The sequence below is a fragment of the Cucurbita maxima genome, unplaced genomic scaffold, assembly GCF_002738345.1.
Source record: "Cucurbita maxima cultivar Rimu unplaced genomic scaffold, Cmax_1.0 Cma_Scf00091, whole genome shotgun sequence".
In the NCBI taxonomy this organism is placed as follows: domain Eukaryota; kingdom Viridiplantae; phylum Streptophyta; class Magnoliopsida; order Cucurbitales; family Cucurbitaceae; genus Cucurbita; species Cucurbita maxima.
Window position 1 is genome coordinate 255,392 of NW_019272107.1, and position 26,329 is coordinate 281,720.

General features: G+C 36.0%; 2 protein-coding genes across 2 annotated transcripts in view; one reads left to right on the forward strand and one right to left on the reverse strand.

Annotated features, from left to right (window-relative positions):
- Positions 1–204: 204 nt before the first annotated feature.
- LOC111472887 (protein transport protein Sec61 subunit beta-like) lies at positions 205–2,010 on the forward strand. The gene is made up of 2 exons (XM_023118486.1): positions 205–330; positions 1,613–2,010. Exon 2 carries the CDS (start codon positions 1,614–1,616, stop codon positions 1,860–1,862), a length of 249 nt encoding a protein of 82 aa, XP_022974254.1. The 5' UTR covers positions 205–330; position 1,613; the 3' UTR covers positions 1,863–2,010.
- Positions 2,011–2,499: 489 nt separating this feature from the next.
- LOC111472871 (CCR4-NOT transcription complex subunit 1-like) overlaps positions 2,500–26,329 on the reverse strand; it is a 27,782-nt gene continuing 3,952 nt past the window's right edge. The window contains exons 11-50 of the mRNA XM_023118463.1: positions 26,123–26,226; positions 25,939–26,033; positions 25,666–25,860; positions 23,628–23,819; positions 23,418–23,496; positions 23,269–23,336; positions 20,989–21,134; positions 20,656–20,764; positions 20,426–20,572; positions 20,221–20,268; positions 20,012–20,140; positions 19,584–19,823; positions 18,020–18,160; positions 17,850–17,935; positions 17,633–17,738; positions 16,948–17,043; positions 16,606–16,758; positions 13,277–13,459; positions 12,980–13,194; positions 12,767–12,893; positions 12,551–12,676; positions 12,029–12,073; positions 11,858–11,935; positions 11,604–11,720; positions 11,022–11,148; positions 10,849–10,949; positions 10,635–10,772; positions 10,473–10,550; positions 8,424–8,570; positions 8,200–8,331; positions 8,013–8,042; positions 7,781–7,927; positions 7,640–7,701; positions 7,329–7,482; positions 7,053–7,244; positions 6,866–6,970; positions 6,388–6,522; positions 5,920–6,156; positions 2,935–3,036; positions 2,500–2,824 (exon numbers count right to left, since the gene is read on the reverse strand). Coding sequence (XP_022974231.1) covers positions 2,675–2,824; positions 2,935–3,036; positions 5,920–6,156; positions 6,388–6,522; positions 6,866–6,970; positions 7,053–7,244; positions 7,329–7,482; positions 7,640–7,701; positions 7,781–7,927; positions 8,013–8,042; positions 8,200–8,331; positions 8,424–8,570; positions 10,473–10,550; positions 10,635–10,772; positions 10,849–10,949; positions 11,022–11,148; positions 11,604–11,720; positions 11,858–11,935; positions 12,029–12,073; positions 12,551–12,676; positions 12,767–12,893; positions 12,980–13,194; positions 13,277–13,459; positions 16,606–16,758; positions 16,948–17,043; positions 17,633–17,738; positions 17,850–17,935; positions 18,020–18,160; positions 19,584–19,823; positions 20,012–20,140; positions 20,221–20,268; positions 20,426–20,572; positions 20,656–20,764; positions 20,989–21,134; positions 23,269–23,336; positions 23,418–23,496; positions 23,628–23,819; positions 25,666–25,860; positions 25,939–26,033; positions 26,123–26,226 — 5,062 coding nt within the window. The 3' untranslated portion in view covers positions 2,500–2,674. The remainder of the gene's footprint in view (positions 2,825–2,934; positions 3,037–5,919; positions 6,157–6,387; positions 6,523–6,865; positions 6,971–7,052; positions 7,245–7,328; positions 7,483–7,639; positions 7,702–7,780; positions 7,928–8,012; positions 8,043–8,199; positions 8,332–8,423; positions 8,571–10,472; positions 10,551–10,634; positions 10,773–10,848; positions 10,950–11,021; positions 11,149–11,603; positions 11,721–11,857; positions 11,936–12,028; positions 12,074–12,550; positions 12,677–12,766; positions 12,894–12,979; positions 13,195–13,276; positions 13,460–16,605; positions 16,759–16,947; positions 17,044–17,632; positions 17,739–17,849; positions 17,936–18,019; positions 18,161–19,583; positions 19,824–20,011; positions 20,141–20,220; positions 20,269–20,425; positions 20,573–20,655; positions 20,765–20,988; positions 21,135–23,268; positions 23,337–23,417; positions 23,497–23,627; positions 23,820–25,665; positions 25,861–25,938; positions 26,034–26,122; positions 26,227–26,329) is intronic.

The window sequence follows — 26,329 nt, forward strand, 5'->3', positions numbered from 1 at the left end:
GTAGGTGGAAGACCGAACCGAATCAAACCAGTCCAAACCAACTGATTTGGTTCGGTTTAGGCATGAGATCAGATCAAAGTGAGTAGTGATAAACCCATAGGTTTTCGGCTTAGGAAAAAAAAACCGAGAACCGAACCCGTGGTAGAAAATGACACGTGGTTGACAACGATTGGTTGAAAATACGTCAATTACAATCTGCGCCTCAAAATCTATAAAATAAAAATAAGAGGAAAGATGTTTGAATTGGCATTTGTTCTCTTCGTCGTCTCAAACATTAAACCGATCATTTGGAGGCTCTGTCGATCCCAACTCGAACTTGACTCAGGCAAGGTCTCCTCTGATTCAATCTCTTTCTTCCTCTGTAATGTTAAGATCTCCTCCTTCGACTTTTATCAACCAGATCTTGATCTTGTTTCGGATTCCTTTTCATAAAATTAATTTGATTAGGGTTTGACTTCGTTTCGTTTCACGCCAGATTTTTAGCTTTTTCTTCTTTTTCTGTACGAACTGCAATTTCCTGCCTGCCTTTTGTGTCTCACAGATTTTGGATGGTTTGCAGATCTTGCTTCATATTAATATCTAAGACACAAATTAATTTAGCCTAGTTTATTGGAAATTAATTTAGCCGATCTATGAATATTAATATCTAAGACACAAATTAATTTAGCCTAGTTTATTGGAAATTAATTTAGCCGATCTATGAATTTTCTGCAAAGATTTATTGAACTGAAAACGCTCTTATCTTATAAGGTTCGTTTCGCTCCTCCATCTGGGTTTTCTGCTGCAAAACAACAGATCTCCCTCTTCTCCCTCCCCACCCCCCTCTTTCAATTTGTTTCTTCCTCTTTTTGGTTCTGTTTGGTGAGAGTTTATGGCGTCTGTCACCCCCCTCTTTCAATTTGTTTCTTCCTCTTTTTGGTTCTGTTTGGTGAGAGTTTATGGCGTCTGTTATGAAAAATTAAGACTTGAAGTTGTTTGTTGGCTTCTGAAACTTATGGATTGCTATAGGTTGCAATTTACGGAAATTGTCTGAACTTCTGTTGAAGGGTTTGTTTTTCCTTCAATTTGCACGTTCCAGGTTTTTATGCCTTGCTGATCCAGAATTGCGTAGATTTTTAGATCCTCAAGCCAATATTGGTCAAATAAACTTCTGATTTCATGCATAATTTGGTATATTTGTTAGTCACGATCTCTGATTTTTCTTTCCAATTGTTGCAAGCAAATGAGTTAGTCGCAAATTAATCAATATTTAATCTCAAATCATGGTCTCTATTAGTTTGTTTCATTACATAGTGCCTCTATTTGAGGTTTCAAATTATATTGTTTGGTAAGTTTTAAACCCACTTTCATGCTAGGATTTTAAGAGGCTGGGACTGTGATCTCCCCTCCATTATGTATTTGGTATGATTTCGGCTAGGGCTTTGTTAGATTTGGACATCCATATCTTGTGATTTGAGGAAAGAATTTACAGGTCAATATTCCTTCGAGGCTGCATTGTTCTTATTTGATTGAGAAATGTTAAATAGAGGATCCGATCAGATTTATTAATCGTTGTCATTTAATCAATAGTCATCTTGGGAGTTCCAACATTGTTTACTCCTTGTCAATACAGAATGGCACTAGGTGGAGGAGCTCCCCAGAGAGGAAGTGCGGCAGCTACTGCCAGCATGCGCAGGAGAAGGACGACAAGTTCAGGTACATCTGGAGGGGCAGCTGGAACAATGCTGCAATTTTACACGGATGATGCTCCTGGCCTCAAGATATCCCCCAACGTTGTACTCGTCATGAGCATTGGTTTCATTGCGTTTGTTGCCATTCTCCATGTTATGGGAAAGCTGTACTTCGTGCGAAGAGAAGCCTAGTGGGTTTTGCCCTTGATTAAGTATTGAATATTTAAATGCAATGAGACAAAAGTTTAATTTTGATCTGAATTCTCCTTTCATTACTGTAAAACAAATTTCCATTTTTGTTACTAGTTTTTTAGCATGAAAGATTCTGTTCTGGTTGTGATCTTACTTATTGCAGCGTTTGGTAATAGGCTAACTTGACGTTTTAGAAATTGGGAGCGTTGCATACTGCAACCTATTTCTAGTTTGCAACATGATGTCCAGGAAGACACTTTCTGGTTGATTCTTGAATTTAGAATCAGATTTGTTTAAAGTGGTTTCCAGACAGCAGGCTTTTCAATTACACATATTATCCTTTTTTTCCTATTTTTTTTATTCTTGTTTATCAAGAAAGTCTAAAATGGCTTCCACATTTTTTCCACATTAGTATTGGCTTTAAAATGGCTTTCACACCAGTATGGCCTGAAAATGGCTTTCACATTAGTATGGCCATAAAAATGGCTTTCACATCAGAATAGCTCGAGTTTGAAAATAGGGTCAAAAGGAAACAATAAATAAATAAAAAGGTGAGGGCGAAGATTAAGGAATCCATTAACACATCTCAAGAAAGAAGAAAATGACGGTGCAAAAGTAGGCACCTTGGTGCCAGGCATCAAAGAAATTCCAAATCATATTTAACTTTTAATGAGAAAAGTATTATTTACAAGTTAAATAACCACAATCGTTAGATGGGAACTACAATTGCTCAATGAGAACTACAATTGTTAGATGGGAGTAAATAAATACAGTGTACAAAGACAGGCAAATCATATACACAAACAGATGAATTAGTGAGCGGTATCAGGTACCCAATTTTGAATCATGTTTTCGTCCGCAGACTTTGGGCCACCGCAGGATCTAGACACAGACTCGAATAGTCTTTCGATATCTGGTGCACATCTTATGAAGGACCGGTTCCAAAAGTTATATCTTGGATTCTGCAAACATATCACATGCTTCTCGCTCAGGAAACAATTTTTATCATGTAAAAACTGAAACATGAACGACGAAAAATATCAAACATGGATAGACTATGGTGGGATTTTACCTTGATAAGTTCAATGAATGTTATCAGTAGACCCCATGGATGAGGTCGATTAACAATGAGGCGCTCCAACAACACTCTTGTTATCTGCTCCTGGATAATTTCCTGCCCATGTTCCAAAGCAAACTTAAATTATAACTGATGTCCTATATTACTAACAGTTGCAACTGTTTGCGACAGTGAAGTATATTGTCATATATATATATTTAAAAATATTTAGAAGTATTAGACCTTTTCTAATATAAAAACACCTAACAACTCTCTAGAGAATAGGAAACAGTCCAGAAAATGAAACAGAAAAGTTGACTTATTACATCAATTACTCCTCAAATTAAGAATATTCCTACGACACCCCTTCCTAACCGGAGGGATAGATATCATCCATTTCTAGCTTAGATACTAACCCATGAAACAATAAATTGTGAAGTCCTTTTGCTGGCTCATCTGTCCGTTGAATCCGGAGAGTGCCATTATTGGCGAGACCTAATCTATTATAATAGCTTGACAATCCCCACCCCTTCAAGCTAAAGTAAACACAACTCAAGCATATTATCCCCTTCTCTACCCTTTCCTTAATAAAATGTCAATCAATTTCAATATTCTTCGACCTATCATGTTAGATAGGATTATCAGCAATCGTGGTGATTGATTTGCTATCGCAATACAACTTTATCAAGCATTCTCCCCTAATTGGTAAGTCATCAAAGATTATCCTCAACCATGAGAGCTCACATAGTCTTAGTGCAATATCTCATAATTCTAATCCGATAGATGATCTAGCTACCACACTTTGTTTTTTACTCCTCCACGTCACCAAGTTACCTTCAAGAAAAGTACAATGTAGAAGATCTATAAACTATTGGTCTGGCACAAGGAAATTATTCTGTTCGAACAAATTTTCTTATTCCTAAAGTTCCTTTCAAGTAATGTAATACTTTATATGTTGTCTGACAGTGAGGCTCTCAGGGGTCATGCATAAATTGACTAATTGCGCTCACTAAGTATGCTATGTAGGTCGATTGTGAGCTAGCTATAATTTCTTAAAGATGAGACTGTCATGGGTCATGCATAAATTGACTTGGTCGATTGTGAGCTAGCTATAATTTCTTAAAGATGAGACTGTCATGGGTCATGCATAAATTGACTTGTATACATCAGCTAGATCTACATATGCATCACAATGAAAATCAAAAACTTTGAATCCTCGAAACAAATCTAAAAACATTCAAAATTCTAAATGAGGGATAAACCATGCAAAGGTGAAATAACCAAAAGAACAAATCTAAAAACATTCAAAATTCTAAATGAGGGATAAACCATGCAAAGGTGAAATAACCAAAAGTACATATATATTGGATGAACTAAGAAATGACACAAAGTGCGAGATTTGTTATTCTCTTAGGTAATTGTTAGTAGAGTTGGTCATTCAATTCCTTAACAAGTCCAATGAGTATACATCATATATTTTTGCAACGGAACTAGTCCCATTTTCCACAATAATTTTTCTATTACTTGGGCATGGCTATATGCTTTGAAAAACTGAGTGAAAGGTTCATGCGATCAGTAGCTTTGAAGGATGTATACAAAAGGTAAATTAAGGCTTACCTAAGATTGTCAAGGTAATAGTATTATTACCTTGACGACTTATTAAGTCAAAGAGCACAATCCAATCTCTTCATTATTGAATGTACTAGCGTCCATGATTTGTGGCTTCTGCTCTGATTTGGACTCCATTGCGATGTGAGCTTGTGTTTTTAACATTTTTCTCGTGTTTTCCCAAACACAATTCTATGAGCCTCCACGATTTTCTCATCCACGTCTAGGAGGTTTTCCATTCAACTTCCAACAACTCTCCATTGTGTGTCACGATTACTTGGAGTGAGTATACCGTAAATTGTATTTGTTACACTTCCATTGGTTGTCTTTTATGTTGTTTTTTTCTTCTCTACAACAAAGGTCGATGCATCTACACCGTGTTGTTAGTCAAGCATAAGACATAATCTACACTTTTCTACTCAAAAGGAAAATTATTTCGTCTAGGAATGATGTTTCTTTTGAAGGATGATTTGTACTTGGACTTGGTTGTTGAGACTTGTCAAAATTCAAACATGATTTGCTTCAATAATAAGTCTCATATGGCTTGAGTTCTCTATGAAAACATACATGTACCGTTGATGGATGAAGTCTCATATGGCTTGAGTGCTCTGTAAAAATATACATGTATGTTGATGGATGGCTCCATAAAATTTCAGAACTATTGACATTATGTAGTGTTCTTCTCTATGCAGTAAATTATGGATCCATCTTCGCTAGTCATATTCCAACAAAATTTCCCTTTCCTCTTATGGTTCGTCCACATGACCTGCGCTAGTCATATTCCAACAAAATTTCCCTTTCCTCTTATGGTTCGTCCACACGACCTGCGCTAGTCATATTCCAACAAAATTTCCCTTTCCTCTTATGGTTCGTCCACACGACCTGATACCATTTGAAGAAGTTTTTTCCATTGAGCCAATATGACAATCATACGTGTTGAAATCCACCTTTTTTCTTGGCTATAGGGACTTACTCAACTGATGATGGAATCTTTTTTATTCTTCTAACATGATGGAGGAACAAATAGAAGGCAATCACACTAGGCAGGTCTTGGTCATGGTGAATGATTGGTAGCAATGGAAGCTTCACCGATTAGAGTAGAATTTAGGTATAATCAGATTTTCAGAATAGGAATGCTCTAATACTATGTGGTAAGTGTAAGGAATACGACTCAATTGTCTTATTATTCAGTACATAAACCTTTTATAATACAAAATCTTTAACTATTCTCTATAGAATAAGAAGTAGAAAAGGAAACAACAAAAAATAGGAGAGGTGACTAACTAATTACACCAATTAGAACTCAAATTAAAGCTATTCGTTCGACACTAACCAATGACAGTTCTAGCAGGCAAAAATGTATAAAATGAACTGCGAACAGAATTATCTAACCTGAGTTGATTCCGCAAACAAGTACAGGAGGACAAAAGAAAAGTAATGAGTGTGCGTATTAGGATAACGAAGTTGGTTTGCAACGGCATTGAGGAAGAGGTAGCGCCCTTCAGTATCCAACTCCACAATCAGAGTCTGGAAAATATCGAGAGCAGCTCCCACCAAGAATACTGCTAAGGTAACAGTATTGGCAGTTGACTGCGCATGAGGACTTCTTGCCTGAAGTTGCTGTATGGCCTGAACAACAATGGTAAAAGTAAGCGTGCAAATTCAAGCTTTAGCAACCAATAAACAAAAAGATTGGAATCTTTAAAGTTCAAAACGGAATATGAACCAAAGCCACAAGAGAAGGGATACCCTATAAATTGATTTAAGCCCTCAAATGGCTAGCCTAGTACAAAGAATACCAGTAATTGCCAGAGATGATCACAAGTTAAAGAACAGTTCGAAAGGTAGAGAACCAAGTACCTGCATCCCAACGTAAAGTACAAGGGAGTTGATCAAAGGCACATTATAACGGGTCCCAGCAGAAGCAGCTTCACTGGGAGGAAGAAGCAATTTCTGCTTCAGACCGGCCAGAAACGAGGATCCCTGTTGTCTCGTCTGCAGAGAGCAGGAAAAAAAAAAGGGAGGAACTATGAGAAAGGTAATGGAGATGTAGATGAGAAAAAACATAGTATACCGGAGATAGAGGATAGACAGCAGAGCAAAATAATGTCCAAAATAGATAATCACAATTTTACTAAGAATAATTATAATATATCACTTACAGAAGAAGAGAATTATTGCTAGTTCTTTCTCCAACTACAAACAAAAACTAAAAGGTTTGTATCTTGTACAGAAATGAAAAAAGAATCGACAACAGTGTTGCTGTTTTATCTGAATTCAGAAATGTGAAACCAACCAATCATTCTCGCAAGAACAGTGAAGAGCAAAAACAAATTACCTTCAGATACTCATCCACATCGGCCTTCATCTGCTTTGATTTAAGAGCTCCATCCACCTCTGATAGAATACGTGGGGATTGATTGATTTCCGCAAGCAAGTCAATCTGCATATGTGGAACATTCTTTTTACTAACGCATAATTTAATTTCTATGGACAAAATGCTTGCAAAAATATGAAGACAAGACCTTCAAGTTGGGAGTAGAAGGATCTGGAAGTCTCATGTTTCGAGGAAACGCACTAAGGATGATATTCCGCATCTGAATGCAGCTAGGAGGAATCATATCACAGAAAGTAAAATGATAGTCACATAGGAACTCAGGGAAATCATGAAGTAACACTAGCAACACCCTAAGAGTGCCTTTATAAAGAAAATGAACCTGCAAAGTAGATGAAAAAATAAATAAATAACACAGTACATCCTGCAAGTAATGAAACTGAAGACTGAAAAAAGTAATGCAAACCGGTGGTCCAAGTTCAGCATTCCGCAAAAATGGCTCCATGAATTGAAACATGTCTACTAGCAAACGCTGGATATAAGGCCAACCCTTCTGACTATTCCCGGTAAGCATCTTTGGCATAAAACTTCTATGACTAACCAACTCAAGCCAAGCATAGCTGATGGAAGTATGAACCAGCATTACATAATTGCAATAGTTGAAAATTAAAGGGAAGAACAAAGCGTATCCGTGCAACCACAAACACGCATCTATACATATTAGAGGAGTTTTCTCAGCCAAAAATCAAGTGGGGCAAGGGAAAGAACAGACACTACCTGAACGCTGGAATCTTAAGAGGGTGCAACGCATGAAATGCATTAGCGAAAGCTGTCAATATCTGCAACATGGTAACCATACAATCTAGATTATTCATGAAGAAAAGAGATGAGAAATTATTAGAGCCAAATGATTCACACCTGAAAGTTGGCACCATCAACAATAGGTTCTAGAGATCCAAGGTCAGGAAGCCAGTTAATAAACAATCTAAAATATGGTCTTGGATTAAATGATGCTTTCTTCTCCTCGGCATCTCTCTGAATGAATCTTACGGTCACAGCCAGAATCTGAAGCATGCAGCATAGAATTACTAAGTTATGAACAAGCATGCAAAATATAGATAAAGCACAAAGCATTTATTAAGCTCATTACCCTTGATAAAAGAGCAGTTTTACCAGATCCCTGAAAATAAAATAATGAAACACGTCAGATGAAAATTAGCATCATGGAAGAAGTGAAGGGGAAAAAAAAACAAGAAAAAAAAAATCAAAGATAGGAGCAATGAAAGAGCCAAAGAAGCAGATGGGGCAACATTTTATCAAGGCATTATTAAGCTCACCTTCAAGATCGAAAATACAAGCTTGGCATAAATATCAATTGCAAGGAAAGATAGATTCTGTGTTTGTTGTGGAGATTGTAATGCACCCGAGTTAATTACTTCTGATGATAAGCAATGTGCCACAGAAATTTCCTACATTAACCAGCATGCAGTGAGTTGGCAAAAAACAATTTATGATTCAATGTGGAATAGACATTTCTTCCAAAATAAGAATTCAAGCATACCGTGAGCAGACGGAAAAACCGGTCAGCCACATCATCCCCTTTCAGAAGTCCATTCTGATGTAATTGTAGTATGAAATGGTTAAATGCTGCTTCATTACCACCAGGAAGCTCACATATTCGATACCATTCAGCAAATAATATTGACACCTACAGGTACAATGAAATTCCAAAATCAATAGGAGCACGACTTTCTCATCTGAAAAGAAGTCTCTTATCTTTAATTATAGATTAAAAAAAAAAAAGATCTCTCATTTTAAAAAAATTGTACACAGTTCAGAACTTAAAACATCCTCGGTTGCTTCATACTTCAACCTCTAGCATACCAATGAATTAGCAGTATCTACATCTGGCAGTATGATTACAACCTATGTAAAATTACAAAAAAAATTCAGATAAAATACACCCAGAGAATAATGAAATTTGACCAAATCATCGACGTCATCCTAATTAGCTTCATCCCACTAAAGACTTGGCCGCAGGAAGCTGGCGAACTATAGAATCTGCATTTTTAATAACCTATGCAAATTTATGGATAGTAAAAATTAATGATAAATAAAAAAAATAAAAAACTCCTTTTCTCCTTTTCCGCTAAGGTGTGGAATGAGGTTAAAAAATAATACGACGTCAATGACTGTTGACTGCTGGTCCCTCATGCTAATGAGATCATCCTTCTCTTATCTTTTGAGGACAAGCCGTCTTCTTTTGAGCTTTTTTGTAGAAGAGTACAACTCACTGCTTCCAGTTGGAGGTACAGTCACAGGTATAGTCACAGGAAATTCTTTTGTAATTACAATCTTACTACGATCTTTAAAAACTGGAAAGTGTTCATAAAGTTCATTTTGGGTGGGACCTCCCTCAACCCCTACGTTGTTCCTTCGTTTTCTCCTTTAAATACATTTCCCGTTTATTATTATTAAAAATAATATTTAACAAAAAAAGAAACCAATCACTTCCAATTAGTCTTGAAATCCCTGAATTTCTTCTCATTCAAAACTTGAAAGCTGCCAAGATGACACTTGAGGAATTCTTCCTAGTACTTATCCTTGCTAAGGAATCCACTCTTGTTGCCACCCCGCCTTGTCATTGTCTTTCGAGGACCACTTACAGTTACAGATTTACGCATATTCCCATTGGGAAGGCAAAAATAACTTAAGACCCAGAAAGCAAGAGTCAACTTTCCTAGAAAAGAATCAAATGAAACATTCCCACGCTAGGTTTTATAAAACAAAACTTTGTTATCAAAAGAACATCTAAAACAAAACTTTGTTATCAAAAGAACATCAATCACACTCATCACGAACATTAATTCAAAAAACCAAAAAAAATATTTAAAAATTTAAATTGAGAAGCAGTTTGCGCAAATGTAACTTTGACATAGTAAAGCAAAACCACATCCATTCTTTTTTTCTTCAATGAGTGACCTCCACAGACCTCCACAACTACTCAAAAGGAGGATATAAACTACCTTCCTCCAGTATATCCCAACTTTGGACAAACACTAACCAATCATCAGCATGAACCTCAACCAGACCTTCGCAGAGTTACATTTTGCTTACGGCAGATTACTTAGAAAAAAAAAAGGGAGCTTTTCTTAAACCCTAAGATGCACAAACAGAAAAAAGACACGAATATAATAACACAAAAATCTAAACATCTGTAGTGGATCCAGCAAGGACACACTTGCAAAAATATGTGTATAATTTCAAAGAAAATTTAAGTCAATAAGCTTAAGAGAACTGAGTAATGTATTTCACCCTTAAAATTGTTAATTTTTGTTTTATGTTTATTTATAATGTCTAAGAAGCATCTGATTGCATTCCGTGTTACTTTTATGTTTATTTAAAAAAAGCAGACACTGATGCATGCCAAACAAGCATTTGATTGCGTTTTGTGGACAAGTGTCTAGTGCTAACAAGTATTTGATGTGTCCAACAAGTGTCGAAATGTAAAGTATTTGAAGCGTGTTGGACATGAACACACTCTTAGCATGAACTGATGATATAAAAGGCCGTCATGAAGTGGGATAGATGATTTAAATAATCAAGTTACCTGATCACGAAAACCAGATGGATCTTCAGATTCAAGAATACTAGAATCTTCTTTGTTTGCAATGGCGTGTCCAGGAGCCTGTTAAATAAAAATGACACAAAAGTGATGAATCAGAAAGAGGTTCATCAATGTATAGTAACAATAGTGTTCTCCTAAAGAAACCTTTTTGTCTCTGGAAAGTCTAGCCTTGTCCTCTCTCCCAACATTAACCCCAGACATAGAAGCTATACTAGCAGCAGGATTCTTGATTATCTCAACAAGCTGTTGCAAAGGCTCCGGCGATCCAGGTTTTGCAGCAACCTGCAAATTAAACAAGAAAGAAGCTTTATAAAAATGCCATGGGTGAGTACCCTCGTGAAACTGATAGAACACAAACCTTCGCTAATGCATCAACAAGATTGTGAAGTTCTGAAATAACACTTGATTCTTCGACAACCAAAGTTTGGAGGAGGGATATTGCAAACTCAGTTGCAGCCTCTGAAAAATTGCATAAATGGTTGGTTCTACTGACAAAAAAAGAAGATGAATGAAATAAATTAATCAACTTACTATTCCTGCCTCCATCAATTAGTTTGGCCATATGAACATTATACTCAGCAAGATTTATTAGTTCACTGCGAATGAGGCCAAGAGTAATGTCCTTGTTGTACTTCCGTTCTTCCTCAGAGTAAATGACCTGTAAACAATAAAGTTGGGGAGACAATGACTTGTCAAAGGCTCAGCTTTAGAAAGGGAACATCGTATATGAGGAGTAAAACGTAATTCCACAGGGAAAACATTAATGCATTAAGAATTAGGAAGTTAAATCCAAATTTGACTAAGGGATTTAATTAGTCATGAGTTTACCATAGGTACTCTGCAAATATAAATAAATAAATAATTAACTATATTTCATGTCTAAAGATGCGTACTCAGTTACAAATTTTAAAATGAGGCATCCATTCTGTGACAATCTAATCAATTTATCCACTACTTTTGTGCCTTTAGTGGGAATATATATGTATGTATGTATTCTATGTATGTCAAAGAAGAGGACAAGGACGAGGAAGAATTTGAAGAAGAAGTAAAAAATATAAATGGATTCCAAAATGCAATCCCATTTGGAACAAATAGCTTTAAACTAGACCATACCCAGCTAGTAAGCTCCTTTACAACTAGCTTACAAACATCACGAATGGCAATCAGAATGGCAAGATGGGCACCAACATGGAAACTGTTTGATGCATTGTCATATAAAACTTTGAACACCTGTATCATAAATGTAGATCAAGAATAAGGGAGAAGAGATAAAACAGCATAGAGACGATTGGAAGCATCAACAGAGGAAAAAATGGAGGAGAAAAGAAAATGACAACATCCTCTAAGTTCAAGACAAATTAAACAACCTTTTGAGCCACAGCAAGAGCAGCTTCATCCCGACTTATACATCTTAGTATGATTTCAGGAACCTCGGCAATGACGCCCTAGACAGAAATCATTTCCATTTAAGGTTTAATTTTTGAGTGCAGACCTGAAGAGTCAATCGTTTAAAAGTAGAAACAAACAAGATAATATACCTGAAATTCAGTTTCCCGAGCCTCATTACTAACCAAAGCTTCCAACTGACACAAAGCAATATGGTAATTTCTTAAGTACATAATCCAAGAAAGCAGAACAGCCATATTAAAAAAACATGAAGGGTGATTGTTCTATTCCCATATCAAAGGACACCTGGATGCCCAGTTTCTGTTGCATGCAGGCCCTTATCTAAATACCACTACAGGCTACATATAACACTCAAGAAAATGAAGAAAAAAAATGAAAAAATAAAATAAAATAAGAGGGGTAAACTACACAAATGACCCTTTTCCACATATCTAGAACCCCCTAAACAATCTCCTCCATGCCACAGGGCCACTTTTCGAGCAAAGAAACCCAATCAAAAGGAATGGTAAAATGCATTTATATAAAAAGATCCAAGCTCTTAGTTCTCCCATATTCAAATGAAAATACAATATGATATAGACATGCATTATTCATAGAACTAGGCTAACTAGAAATGGGCATTTAAGCAACAATAACTTTAGAGTAGCAACAACCTTTTGCGAAATAACTTGGAACTTATCCAATGCATCTCTTGTAGTAAGCGAAGGTTCTGACATAGTGGTTGCATGACGCTCAGTAGTAATAGGCGAGGGCGATGGTTGGGAAGAGGATCCAAGTTCCTAAAACATATGGATGCATATCAAATTAGAAAGAGGTTCACAACTGTACCACAAATTCTTGAAAAATAAAGGTAGTTGCCCAACATTTACAGTGTCAGAGGTATCTACTGCATGCAGCTCAGGGGTTGAAGCAGCAGAAGGGAAAGAACCATCATCCAAATCATTTTCTGGACAACGTACACCAACACCATCAGCAGCAATATGACCTGGAGTTGCACTGAAATATGCAAAGAGGGAATGATTAAAGCAGCTAGATGTGGCTACCATTGGAACAATACAAGAGTATTAGCTGATCTACAAGACCTTAATTGGGGCACAGAAGTAGGTTCCCCAGATTCTTCAAGTGCCCGAGAAACTCCCTCAAGTCCAGTAACAAGTCCAGATGTGTATCCCGAGTTCAGTTGTCCCGATGACAAACCAAATTGACTACTCAAGCCAGTACCACTAGCTGTAATTGAAGAACCAGCAGACTGTGCAGCATGGCTATTTTGATTTTGCAAAGGAAGCCTAACAAAGTCCTGAAGGATATGCAAAAATATAAGATCTTATACCATTTTTTCCTTAATATCAAAGTTCACAAGCAATGAGAAGGTTGCTCACCTCATAAACGCGCTGTTGAGAAACAGATAGATGCCCTGGTTTGGGACGAAGAGCCTCAGGCACAACACCAAGAGGTCCTTGTGCATACATGCCAGTGTCATAAAAGGTTGGATTAACACCCTCTCGATGCTTCCTTCTTAAAGACAGTTGTTGAGAGATTTCACCGTCAATGGTCTGTATTGCCTGAAGGACCACAACAAAAACTTGTAAATCACATGTTATAAAATGCCAGGAACAGAACTAAAGAAAAATATGATTTCTTCCAAGAAATTGTATGAAAACCTCTGATGGTTCGCAATTCAAACTGATAGAGGTTAGGGATTCTACAGAGGTAAGAACTAGAAAGAAAACAATTAAACAACAAGAACAAATATTTAAAAGCTGAAGTTTAAATAAATGGTAATAGAAAAGCATTAAAATGAATAACAATCAAATATACATGTGGGTATATTTTGTTTTACTTCTCCACCGTGTCTAACCTCTCTCCCCTCTCTCCTCCCTTCCTTCTCTCCCACCCCTCCACCTCACCCAAAACTGCAACCTTGTCTCCACCCCTTAATCTATCCTCCCTTTTCCATGCATCTCCACCATGTATGGGCCACAACAGTTAGATCAATCTCCATAGAAAGGAAAACATTTTCGATTGAAGTAGACCCAACCTCTCGAGGCTCCCATGTTCGTATCTCCGAATCTTCTGAAAACAACGCATTCTCCTTATTGATTCATTGGAGTATTATACAATGGATCAATGGTACTCTTAAGCCTCTTCTCACCTTGCCTTTGAACCAGAAATTCTTCAAAAAGACAAGGATTGACGATCAAATAGTTTGGCATTGAGAAAAAATCCAGTAAGAAAAGACACTGTGGGGTTGGTGCTTCTGGACTACAATGGGAAAAAAACCGTCTAAATGATCCCTGAGGGAGAACAAAGGAAATGATAGATTGCTTTTATAGGCCTTACGAACATCTCAGAAACTTAAGCAACCATTAATGAGAGCCACATCTCCTTATTCAGCATTAAAACCAAGGAAGCATTGAATGCGAAGAAATCTGATAAGAAAAATATTGACAAAAGCTAAAAGCTCATTAAAATGATCCTACAGCCACCAATATTACTGAACTAGCAAAAAAAAACAATTACTTCCTTGCATCCTTCGACACAGAAAACACCCATGTTCAGAAGAGGAGAAAACTCCATACAACATCCTTCAAGCTATTCAATTCAATGTCACTGCATACTGCTCCCTTGCCCCTTTCCAACCAAACAAAGCCATTATGTGTTGCAAAGGCCAAGAACAAGCAAAAATTATGGATTCCTATAAAGGTCGGCAAAAAGTGAGCCCCCCATCAACTTTTTTATTCCCGATGGAATCAAGAGGAATACTTCAAGGAACAAGTTGTACCTTCTTATGGGCTTGGATCAAAGTTCGTGGCTTACCTGTTGACAAATGGGACAAGGAACTTTCAATTTCATTACTAGACTCTGCAAAGGTCTAGTTGAACTTGCACAGAAGGCCTAAACTAGGATGGACCTTATGGAAATCAGCTTCAGAGTCCATGCTAAAGAAAAGGGGTTTCTTCTAACAAAAATCCATCTCCTTTCGGTTACTTCCACTAACAGTGTGGCTTGATAGACCCTTCTATTAATGAAGATATCCATATCAGAATCATAGGCGGAGTCCATGGCAAACCAGTGAAACCATTGACGTAGTCAAAAGGCTGGAGTATCGAGGATACTCAACTTCCATACCATCAAGACTTTCCCTTGACAAAAAAGCAAGTCAAAATGCTCTTCTCAGGCATACATACACCCCTCCACCATCCCCAATAAGCCTGGCCCTCCATCAATGCTAGTGCACTTCAACTGCACAACCATTAAAATTCTGAACCAAGATAGTTCCTGTCTATCCATTTCACACTAAATGAAGTTCAAAAGAATCACAAAATAACTAGATGTGCCCGCCAATGAAGTAAAACTACTTACACCAACAAGGCGCACCTTCCTTTTCTGTGGCTCAATTATAAGGACTCTATGGTTAAGTGTGTTTTGCTGGGAGTAATTATATGTTGGGTGACCTGAGAATTTTTCCTAGGTGCATGTGAGTGAGGACAAAACATGTTGGAAGAACTTGTGTTGGTCAGTGAGGATAGTTTTCACTTATTACAATTAGGAGTAAGAACATGACCATATCAGAGGGGATACAGATTCCAAATCCCGATCAAAATCTTCGGCATGGCATTGCACACAGCCCATTTTCTTTTGTCCATGACGCCTTGTTTCCTAACAATATCTTGTTGACATTATCGAAAGTATGTTGTTTGCAAATCCAATTTCTAATATTGTTGAAAGATGACTCATTTGTTACATAGTAGACCAGAAAAATGCTAACGGCTTCGACAAAGTAAGTTGTGGTGAACGTATGGAACTACTCTTGACCAGTCGTGTCCGAGCGAGCTTGATCTGTTTTCCATCAAGCTCAATGGTTCTAATTTTAAAATCAATACTAGTTGTAGTAATAAAACTAGTGGTGAATGAACCATCTGAGAAACGTAAGAGAAGTCAACTCTTACTAACACTGCCATCGTCTACTCAAAAAAGCTTTATGAGATAATCACAATCCGGTTGAGCTCTTTCAGGTGAAGCAGCAAGAATAATTGCAATCAAATCGATTCAAAAGAAACCTCCCAAGCAATAACCCCTTTCGAGACAGAAAACGAAAGAACAGTCATCAACCGAGTCTCCAGCAAGGTGCATTAGTGGAGCATGGGAGATTAGAGAGAGATTGGCAGTGATTCGTTAGTTTGGTGATTTTAGCAAAAAAAAAAACAAAAAAAAATAGTGCTTCTCCACCTTAAGGTTTTACTTCTCTAAAAGTAACTGCTCAAAAAAGAGATGTATCAGATTTTTTCCAGAATTAAAGAAAATAGGTAAAGAATTTTTTCAATAATTTTGCAACACTTGATTGTTAATGATATTTAACAGACTTTACTTGGCCTCCTCAATGAAAACCCATATATCTAGATAACTTTCAGCTATTTTTTACACACACGCAAGCACACTATCTCCGCTTTTACATTAGTTGATTAAATACAAGTTTCAGGTAAGTATAAACATATGTATGAGATAAAACTAACAGGGAGCAAAATGGCATGATAACTATACAATATGATTAGAAGGGGTGGAACAGGCCGAAATGCAAAATGGAATATATCTATATGCTCAAAACAAAATTGCTCTCAATATACTAATAAAGAAACCTGCCTCACAATTGAACATTAAACCATTGCCAAAATATCAAGACCAATACACAATTTCAGGAATTACACACCTTGTCTGTAGCAGCCTGTTCAATGATTGCACAACCAAGATCAAGGTTATCATTTGTAACAAGCTGAACAGCTTGCTCAAGCAGATCACTGGCAACACCCAAACCCTGAAGCGAACTTCTAAGTTGACTTGATATTGAACCTCGTAAGGGTTCCTAGAACAAATAAATTATTAAGTTGATTATAAATGATATAAAAACTATATGAAATAATCAACCCTAAAGCTCCACGAAACAAAAATCACATTTTCTCAGAAGATCAGTATAGGAGAAAAAACCTTGCAAGTCACGTGTGCTAGACATCCAGCCAGACTAGCAACCATCAAATGGTATAGGAGAAAAAACCTTGCAAGTCACGTGTGCTAGACATCCAGCCAGACTAGCAACCATCAAATGCGCAGCATTAAATATTCGGGTCTCATCTGATTCCATTGCATAATCCTAATCACATATGATTTAAATAAATATAAATGAACGAAAGTAGATATAACCCAGAAAAGATTATTTTTTAACATTAAAGAACACACACAACAGTAAGTTCAAAATGCTGGCAGATAATATATCCGACTAGATAATGTATCTGCCAAATATGCCAAAATACAATATCTAAGAGGCACAAATGAGACATCCAATCAAAACAGAGAACGATGCAACAGTTCAATTATTTGAACGTTCCTAGAAAAACACGATAAGAACTAGATAGTAGGAGTTCACGGATGACTTCATAATGCAAGACACAATTTTACACAATTAAGCACTTTAATAAGAAAGCAGCCAATGTGCTATCATCAATAATAGCTTAATAAGCCAGGCAGTAAAAGTAGGGCAAATTAAATGAAATGAAGCTGGTATTCATGATGGAAACATTAACAAGGATATTCGTTCATAAAAAGATCAATTTCCTCAGATTTCTAAATGAAACTACCCAAAAGGAGCATAAGCTCAGTAGAAATGTATAATTACAATGAGGTAAGATAATTTACTTAATAAAAAAAAAAACATGTAAATCAAGTCCAATTATGGAGAAGACCTTCAAAACAAGTTCCTTTGTCGTTTGGGTAGCTATAGAGACACTACGCTGAACGATACCAGAAACAATCTCTTTGACAGCTCTATCCATTGCAATTGGAACTGCTCTGTAGCATGTGCAAGAGAAAATATATAAGCTCAATTAATTTTAGTAAGAGTGGCTTTATCATGGATAACTGCTTAAAATAAAGAGTTACACAATAGCATAAGCTTCAAACCTCTGAAAATGAATGTGCAAGCCCAAACTATTAAGCTTCTGGTTGATCACAACAAGACTTCCTATATTAGGGATACCTGCAGGAAGCTGCAGTAACAAGAAATAGCCAATAAGCAAACTGATGCTATCCAAATCAGAAGGCTCCAACAAATCTAAAGGTTGCAATCATACCTGATTGGTTGAATATGGTGATGGGGTTGGTGTAGCTTGTAAGAGTCCCTGGGCAGTAGGAACCTGATCAGACAAGCCCAACACAGCAAGCTTTTCGTCTTCCATTAATGTGCCAGAAGAAAGATGAAGTGGAGCAGCATACTACAAACATATATAAGTTAAAAGATTAGACAAACAAGAAATAGTGATTCCAATAAAATAAACCAGCAGAAAAAAAAATTGTCTAGTCTAAAGACTGCATGGTTCAAGCCATCTGTTTTTGAAATCTCTTTCCAGCAACCTAACTAGTGATCTTACCAGAACGATGTTATAGATCCTATATGGAGGAGCAAACTGAAGAACATCAAAATTTTCATGCAATGCCATTTTATCAATACGAGTACTTATGGGAGTAAACACGGTACCATAGGAATTCAGTTCAATATGTCACAATACTTAATGGAGAAAAAGTCATCATTTGGAATTAATGAGAGGGAGGAACTTTGGAAGATTATTTTAACTTCTTGACTTGTATATCTTAAATTTACTCCCTTTTTTCATTCTTTGGAAAGAAAACAAGAACTTTCTTACTAGAGTTCAAAAGGGAAAAAAACATAAAAAAAATCTCCCTTTAGAAGCATTACATAGCACCCCAACAAAAAAAAAAATGATCTTTTAAGAATTACTACCCCCCGCATACACCACAGTTCTACAACCACTCTTAAACCTAAACAACCCCCAACCTCCCTTGTACAGTGTTTCTTTTCTTTTATTTCCCTTGTACAGTGTGTTTCTCACTTCTAATTAAAAAGTGGGTGTATTTTTTCATGTATTATTTTCTCAACATTGTTTTCCCTGTTTTTCCCTACTTATTTTTAATACCTCTTTCCCGTGTTCTTTCCTTATTTCCCTATTTTCTTCGGTAACATTTTTGTTCTAATTAAAAAAAAAATTGATATAGTTTTACAGTATGAATACTATAATATTTTTTATTCAACCCTGCAATATTAGCCATACAAAGATAATCCATTAATACTTGTATTCTATTTAAAATGAGGCTTAGGCCTCATACAAGACCTACTCCTTGCCTCTCTATGAGAAAAAGCCTCAAGGATGCATTAAGCTCCTTTTAGAACATTGGTCACAAAGAAAATTCCAAAAATATGAAGAAGACTTGTCTTTCACAACTAATAAAATCAACGAAAACTCTTGTGATTAAACTCATTTCTCCAAGAAAAATGGAAGAAACAAATGAGATATGAAGAAAAGACAGAATTCTCCATATAAACTTTAAGAAGGGTATTAAAAATAAGAAAATCCCCTTGTTCCACAGGTTGTTTTGTTTGGCTGATGCCTTCTGAATAAACTATAATTTGCTTCTCATTAAAACGGAGGTAATCAAAATAAAGCTCCTTAACCTCTTCTCTATTAATGAAAACTAGTGTTCCTTTTTGTAAAACTCCTTTTAATCAACCGATCCTCATTTAAAAACCTCTTCTGCCCCTCTTTGTTGTATTTTTCTCTAGTTAGTGAATATGAGTTAATTACCTACCACAAAAGAAAGAAAAAAAAGAATCTAACAAACCTGGGATAACAGGTGACTATGATTTCCAGAATTTGATGCTGTTGCAACCTCCAGTGGAAGCTCCACTTGATTTAAAGAAGACATTATGCTGGACTTCATTTCAGCTACCATCTGCGGCTGGGATGCTCCCACATCTTTATTTGAGAAATCAGGATTACCTTCGATTTCTCTCTTCCGGTCTTTGAGAAGAGAAGTTGGCGTTATTTCTTTCACATCCACACTAAGAGTTTTGAATAAAACCTGTAGAAAATAAACTTAAAACTTTAAATTCAGTGCAGAAAGGACTTCCTATATTGTACATTTTTCATTCAATGAAATTCTCTATTCCCAAAAACAGAATTATTATTTTCATTGAAAATTTACAGCTATGTGCGTCTATACTGGCAATAAATAGTATTGGTAACTTTACGATCTTGAAGTGTGCATACCTCAATATCAAACTTGAGGTTCATTTTCAAGTTAGGCATTGAATAAATCTCTGCCAGTAGTCCAAGAATGCCCATGGTCCAAGGGTTCGGGGGTTGGTAAGCTAAACTACTTTGACATGGTTCAAGAACCTACAGTCACAACAATATTAATGTAAGATCAGGATACTCAAACGAAGCTACCATAAATGATCCTCACAGTATAACCATACCTTGGAAGTAAATGGTATTACTGCAATCATTAGCCCCTTTTCATAAGCCTGCCGAAACAGAAAAGTGAGTGCAAAGAGGAAAATAGTAACAAAATAGAAACCAACGTCATTGGTTTTCAAGAAAACAAAAAAGATGAAAAGAGGAGGAATTCACAAAGTCCATGCGTGAAATGAATGAAACCAACAAAAGTAACTGATTTACTACCTCAATTATCAAAGATTTCGGATCTATTTCACGAGCTCGCAACACTTGATTCCTGCCAATTGTTAGTTTCCCAAGCCAGCTTCCCAAATTCTTTAGCAATGATCGTTCTTCTGAGCTTGATTTTATAAGCTCCGATCCCAACAGAACCTGGGGAGGAGGAAAAGAAGAAAAAAACGTTAACTACAATTCCAAGCTCTGGTAGCACCACGCATCCAAGAAGAAAAGAACACCTTGCAGTTCTCATAACTAGCTTGAACAATCTCTCTACTTAAAGCTTTTGAATTAACACTGTCAATAAACTTCAAGTACAGGTCATGGAAATTTTGCTCAATGCTAGCCCTGTAAAGCAAAATGATGTCAGATGAAAAAAAAACAACTCATGTAAAAAACAATACTATGCCTTGGGGGATTTCTAAAACATCCTTTAACAGTTTACTCCCCCTAATAAAACTGCAGCACATCGTTTTTACTTTCAGCTCAATGATACCATCCTATAAATTCTTATAAACATTGCAGTTATTTCTGTGCAAAAATACATAAAAAAATTTAAAGCAATTTCGAACCTCTTCATGACCATATACTGAGCAAACCAGGGATAAAACTGCTCCTTCAAAATCTCAGTAATTTCTTTTGCTTTGGCTTCATAATTAGCAAGTGAAATATTATTGATCATAAATGAAATCTTATCCTGCACATCCGATGCTGGAGCCTGTACACATAATGAGACTTATAAGAAGGCCAGATGTGCAGACATAAATGCAGAGTGCATAACAATGAAATATGACCAACAAGAGCAATTAAATACAAATACAGCAGAATATACGGTCTCTCTTTCAGTCTATTAAGCGAGGACCTAAACTTGAAAACGTGGAAGAAAAGGCAGTATATAGACATGATTATGCTCAGAATGTCCAAGTTCCAAAAAAGTTATCAATTACCAGTAGCCACAAACCATTCATGCTTGTACTCGGAATATACAAGTGAAGGAATTTTAACACGTATTGCAAGTAGCCACAAACCATTCATGCTTGTACTCGGAATATACAAGTGAAGGAATTTTAACACGTATTGCAAATATATTATAATGATAAAATATTTTTTTTTGTTTAAATATGAAGTCAAAATAAACTACAAAAACATTAAAAATCAAGAGAACTACAATGCTGGTTCAAATTGTTTCTCACTTTAAGACCCTAGTCTTAAAAGAAAAGAATGAAAAGGCCCAAGGAACTTGAAAAGGTGGCTGAAGCTTTTGATAAGCCCAAGCAAAATTATCACCTTATCTGCATAGGTTTTTATTCGGAGGGTGCCGATGTTACCTACCCTGATAATACACTAGAAGGAAGAAAGTCACTGGGGATGCTGAACTGGCATGGACAGATCACCATTTTATTCTTTATTCCTTGGTTTATTGAGTTTATTTTATTTTTATGATGACTCTAAACTTTAATTTTCTTTTTATTTCATTTTTATAATATTAATTAAAAGTTAGTCTTAATAATACATTATTACTATTAATAGTAGAGTCTTTCATTTTTATAATATTAATTAAAAGTTAGTCTTAATAATACATTATTACTATTAATAGTAGAGTCCCTTTTTCAACTTTGGTTAAGTTACATGCAAAGGTATCTGATAAGTTCAAGGACTTTAACCTATATTATCCTCCTTCCTCCTTCCTCCTTCCACTGTTAATTTTGTGTTTAATAGGTCTAAAATCTATAAATAAATAATAAATAAATAAATAAAAGTCTCATAAATCACGAACAATTAGATACATAATTGAAAGTTAAAAGAACTAATGAGACAAAAAGTTTTAAAGTTCAAAGATGTATAATACACCACATGAAAATTCTAGAGATGAATTAGACCGCTTTTAAAATTCAAGAATCTATTAGATACGCTTCCTTTCTATAATATGTTCATAATATTCCTTGAATGTTAGAAACTTCTTTGTTGATATCATTACTTATTAGTTCAATTATGTTCGACCCTACAACTGTTTAATTCTAGATCCACCCCTAAGCGCCGAGAAACTTGTTGATAGAATCTCAAAGACGGCGTTGGCAAATGTAAGAAAACAAAAAGACTAAAACTAAACAGAACTACCTTCATTCAAGTAAAATCTGATATTTTTAAATGCTTCATCATTAACTTAATCAAAGAACTCAAGGAAGACTTCAAAATTCAGAATATAGAAAGGCCAGAATGAGATGTGATGGTAGACTAAATGTTCTACAAGAGACTTGTCGCCACCCTAATGAGAATATTGCAGCTACTGGTAAAATTTTCTGCCAACCATATGTATGGAACTTTACCAACAATAATAAAACATAAATAATTTTCACAGTAGACAAATCAGAGAGGGTTGTTCTAAAATCTACCCGGTCTAGTTCTTTTTTACCTATCAAAACCATCATCCATTTGAATGTTACAAAGATTACCTTGCAACATCGTCATAACCATTTAAACAGAACATAATCACAAGCGGTCTCTTTCTTTTGTTTTACCTATCAAAACCATCATACATTTGCGTGTAATAAAGATTACCTTGCAACATCATTATAACAATTTAAACGGAACATAATCATAAGCCCACCACATTAAAACAACAGGCAAGAGAAACAAACACCCCTTCTGTTAAGATTCAACCTAATTAAAAAAATACAAATGTCTACAATATACCTTCAGCAAAGTACAGAATGTTATGAAGTTTTTAAAATTTTATTTAAAAATAATAGCTATTGTACCAATGACGTGACAAATAAGAATTCCACTACATCCACATTCATCAAGACCTGATGAAATGATAAAAATGTTTAAAAGATAGCACAATGGGATACCTCAATTGGAGTTTCTCTTTTCTCAGCCGCAGCAACAAGCGTTTCAATATTCAAAGCTGAACCAAACCCTGCAAAGGATAAAACATAACTACTATGTTCGTTCCAAACAAGCAACAACATTTTTAATGCCTAATCATAGAATAACTAACTGGTAGAAGCAGCCACTCGTGGAGGACGGACAAAACCAGAGGAAGACAACACTGTTGGATTATTGATTGTATTCTGCACCTACAATTGTAACAATTTATTTACAAAGAGATAGAAGGGGATATTTCACTGTTAATAATTATGACAAGCGAAGGTATGAAAAGCATAAAAGTCTAAAAGGACAAAGACAAAAAGAATGGAGAATGAGTTACCTTTTGAATGGTAGAAGCACCACCTATGGGTTGAATTGAAGTTTGCCCCACAGTAGATAAAATTGGTTTTCCATCAATAACTGATGGTCCAGTGACTTTAAGCTGATCGTCAATGGCATTTTCATGTTTTTGATGTAGCTGAGCTGCCGAAGAATGCTGCTGACCAGCTTGAATGTTGCTAGAACTATTTAACTGCAATCAACCAATATATAATAAGAAATGTTACCAATGTTCGCCACCAAATGGTAATCCCTCTCTGTGGCTAGATAGCACATTAGAGACCCAACTCTCCTTTCCCGTGTTCAAATATTCTTCAATTTTTTTAGAACAGTAAGAAAAATAAATAAATAAGAGAATGCACAAGGACATACAAAAAAATAAGGCCACCAAAAGGAACCTCACAACTAACTAGAGGAATTGATATCAATCCAAAAAGAACAGAACCACATTGGTAATTACAAAAAGCCCAATGGACAAACACGCACAAGGAAGCATCCAAACACCTCCCCAGATCCTTCCACCCCTCTAAAAACATTATTTTCCTCTCAAGCAAAATCCCTTCCAAAGTAGCAAGAAAACAAGACTGCCATAGAATTCTACCCTTCCTATGAGAATTCAAGAGATATTCTTGATCACAAAACCACACCTCTGCTTCGAGCAAGCTGAGGCTAAAAGAACTTAAGCATTGATTCCAAAAGGAATAAGCGAACCAGCAATCCAAAAACAAATTATTGATGTCCTCCTCCTACCTCCAAGAATACACCATTGAAAACACAACAACAAGGAAGAATACGGACCAGGGTGATCACTTTTCCATGCAACACCTGTCCTGCAATGGCCTTCACTTCTTTGGGTATCCTAACCTTCCAAATAGAGGAAAACATAGAGGCAACCTCGAAGGAGGGGTGGAACACAATATGTGGAAGAAAGATGCAGGACAAACCCAAGGAAGGATCGTGCATACAAAAACGAAAATCATTCTCTCCCATAACACAGAATATGGTTGGGAATAATGGAGAGCAAAGAAAGCAAACTCCCCTGGCTCTTGATCTGTAAGGGAACTCCCCTCAAAGAGTTTCCACGACTATAATAGTCTTCTCATCGCAGAGAGTGAGAATCCCCGTGAATCATTCAATCCATTCCATCCCATTTGAACTTGATTATACTTAACCAATTGATCTAGATATAGTACTTTCTGGGTGAAGCACTATTATCTAAATAAAATGTAAATCTTTGGATGAAAGCTTGGATTAGTTCTTTTATACAATCCTCCACGCCTCTAGCATCCCAACTTCTAATTTTCAAGAAAAATTGATAGCGCTAGTTGGATGGAAAAAGCACTCCACTTTCTCACAATTAACCATTGGAATAAGATTTCAGTCAGTTCCTAACTTCAAACCTAATGATTTCTATCAACCTATATTTGGAGGACCAAAGAAAACCAAAATCTGTATTTGGAATCTAGAATAGGTGAACAAGATGGACAAAAGGGCAAAGAAAAAAGGCTAAATCATAAAAAGGCTCCTGAACATTGTCATTTGTTGCAAAAATACCCTTTTTCTTTCAAAAGTTGCACTAGTTCCTTTGATCTTTAATAAAGGTTTCAAAAAACCACCTACCCTTGCACAATAAATTTATCAGAATGATCTGAAGTGACATAGGGATGACTAGGATGCTTGCCTAGATTAAGTATGCAAAGCTGATGTTTTATCATGTCGGCATTTCATCAAACATTTTAATGATTTCATACTTCAAGGTAGTTTTGAAACGTTTATAAAAGATTAAGGATTGCAATTTTTTCAGCTGCACCAATTGGAATAATTATTCCTAAGAACCTTGGTTCTGGGGGTTCTCCCTTGACTTGTACCTTATTGTTTCCATTAACGACAAGGTTTCTACTTTCCGTTCATAAAAAAACAATCATTTGTGGCGTGTGTAACGATTTCTTGTGAATACCATGACATAATTTTGAATTTTAAAGTCAAAGATATAATCTGCACAAGGCAACAAAATATGTATTTGAAAAATCAGTTGCCACCTCCACATTTCCTGAAGTAGCATCAGAATCAGAATGGCCTGCAGATATCTTCAGAAGAGCCTGCTCAATGAAAGCAACAAGTTCCATATGAGAGGTTCGCAAATGTGATATTTGCAGAATATGGTTGCAGTACTGCGGCCACTCAATCAAACGATCCACGAACTGCTCTACGGCCTTTGTACCAAACACAAACATCTGCCAAAAGATGGAAATTTAACCACACCATAACATAATAAGTACAAACAAAACCTCTCTCTAACATGTAATACGAACTTTAGAATCTGCAGGTTTTCGAAGTGCATCAAGGACACCACGCAGCGCAATCCCCAGTGTAAGGTGAGTTACAAGCTGATGCTTAATAACAGAGCCTGAAAAAGAATGATAAGTGAACATTTTATAATCGAATAAATATATCAAATAAATATTAAAAAGACTCAAATTGCAACAAGAAACTCACCAAAGAGAACTGCTGCAATTTTCAGCTGTCTTTCAGGATATTTTGGGAAGAATCTGTACTCCTCAAAAAGATTTGCAATCATGAAATCGAATATTGATTGTTCCCTGTACACATAACCCATTTAGAGAATATCTGTTCAAACCAAGCTATCTTCTATTCTTTTCTTTTCTTTTCTTTTCTTTTTTTTTTTTTTTTTTTTTTTTTTTT